We start from the raw sequence: 2,263 nt of genomic DNA on the forward strand, positions 1-2,263 counted from the left end.
TAGAAAAGGGGGTCGGCTGGTCTAATGGGTGCATTCATTTTTTTATATGATTATATTTTAATTTTGTTATCTTAACCAGACTCATAAATAAAGTTTTTTTTTTATTAAAAATAGTAAAATATAATTAAAATATCATGTCTTCAATTTTTTAAAATTAAAGTAGGTTTAGAATACTTAAGAATGAAGTGATTTGTTGACTTGTAATATTATATATTAAATAAATAAATAAATAAATAATATTTTATTATTATTTTAATTATATTTAAATAATTTAATTATTTATTAAATTGTTTAATTCAACTCTCAGATTTATTTCGATTGATCCGTTATACTTTAAATCTTCTCTTGGTTCATTTAAATGATATTGAAATAATCTAACCTTTAAGAAGTAATATATATACACATAATAATTGAGTGGTATGCATGTAAATTTCTTTCCTTTCAGCTTCTTTATTTTTCGACATAAATCCTGATTTATTAAATCCGAATTTTAGTTGAATTTAACAGATTTAGTCTCAGGCAATTAAATCCACAAATAAGATGTCCAAAACATCAAACAAACTTAAGTTGAATTAAGGTGTTTAACTTCCTAAGAAGATTATATCCTGCAATAAGATGTCTATATCACTTGAAACCGATTCAAGTGGATTTAACCTAAACTACACTAAACACAGTTCTGATTTTCTAGCATATGGATTTGATAAATCTGAATTCACTCCTATTTATATACCCCCCTAAGAAAAAATAATTGGCTACCTCTTCTATTTTTAGTCTTATCACCTCTTTTTACCTTTATATTTATACCACCCGAATATTTTATATCACATAAAAAATGCTACTATTTTAGCTTTCAAAAAGTTTTATTTATATGATATGTGACATGTCATGCAAAATTCTCATGTCATTTAAATAATATCTCTATATTAACTTTTAATTTGGTAAATAGACATTATATATAAAAATTTAGTTGTGTTATATGTAGATACATTACATTGAGTGGTTTTTAAGTATATCTTCCTAACTTCTAAGGAACATAATTATAGTAATTAATCACCTATTTTTAGTCAACTAAATACAACAATCTCCTTCTCCTCTTTTCTTAGGCTTTGTTTGAGGGGGCTTCATTGTTTCTTCAAAAATCGCTTCCGCGGATGGAGCCAACCCTAAGTGATCGACAACGTCCGAATTTCACCGTTTTGCGGAAGTAACGTCGAGTTTAACAAAATGAGAAATTTTTTAGTTGTCGGCGTTGCACTAAACGGAACGGAGCTTCACCGATAGGTCAAAGGTCAAACAAGCCTTAATCTTTTCCTCTATGCATGGATCTGTTTATCATCCCCACCTCTCCCTCCCTCAAAAAGCTTCTAAACAACTGTCTTATGTCCCTCTTTATCCTCCTTCCTCTCCTCACCATCATCTATTTCTCCACCACCATTAATCAAACCTTATCTCTATTCTCCTTCCCTCAGCTCTTCATTAATGGCCGCTCGGAAAGCTGTGATTTTTCTAACGGAAAATGGGTTTTTGATGAATCTTATGCTCAATATTATACGGAGGAATGCCCCTTCCTCGACCCTGGATTTCTCTGCCGCTCTAATGGAAGGAAAGATATGAGCTATCTTCAATGGCGATGGAGCCCTCGCAGCTGCGACATGCAAAGGTTCTATTTTTATATGGCATTATATAATTTGTTTGATTTACCTATTTACCCGCAAAAGTTTTATGTATTTATGTATCCAACACCTAAACTTTTGTATTTACAAATTACATACAGACCACCCAAATCTTGTTTTTTACAAATCAACCATCTTTCATGTTCTCACTCAAATATCAAAATTCACGGCAAAACCCCAAATTCTTAATAGTTTCATGGTGGCATGCATAATGTGGTTAAGAAAAAACCAGCCGGGTGGATAATTGGTAAATAACAATGTTTTGGGTGGTCTGTATGTAATTATCCTTTTTACAATATTGGATGTTATAAACATGTTCATGAAAATGTATGCTTAAATTTTAAAAAGCTATTAGTAATGATATTTTTATGTGATATTAACGTTTTATGCAATTAAATATGAAAGTTTAGGTGTGAGATATGTAAATACATGAGAATTTTGTTGTATGTATCTAAATTTCCCTTCTAAAATCATTAATTTTATTTTCCTTAATTACTATATATTCTATAGTTATAAACCTTGTATATATCTTTCTATCCAATCACCAATCGTATTCAGTTATTCTTAATATATATATATATATATCAGCA

General features: G+C 29.5%; 1 protein-coding gene across 1 annotated transcript in view; it reads left to right on the plus strand.

Annotated features, from left to right (window-relative positions):
- Positions 1-1,319: 1,319 nt before the first annotated feature.
- Positions 1,320-2,263, plus strand: part of LOC110036915 (protein trichome birefringence-like 8) — a gene marked incomplete at its 3' end in the record, with an annotated part of 1,712 nt that continues 768 nt past the window's right edge. The window contains exon 1 of the mRNA XM_020741475.1: positions 1,320-1,660. Coding sequence (XP_020597134.1) covers positions 1,320-1,660 — 341 coding nt within the window. The remainder of the gene's footprint in view (positions 1,661-2,263) is intronic.

Source organism: Phalaenopsis equestris, unplaced genomic scaffold, assembly GCF_001263595.1.
Source record: "Phalaenopsis equestris unplaced genomic scaffold, ASM126359v1 Scaffold212555, whole genome shotgun sequence".
Taxonomy (NCBI): Eukaryota; Viridiplantae; Streptophyta; class Magnoliopsida; order Asparagales; family Orchidaceae; genus Phalaenopsis; species Phalaenopsis equestris.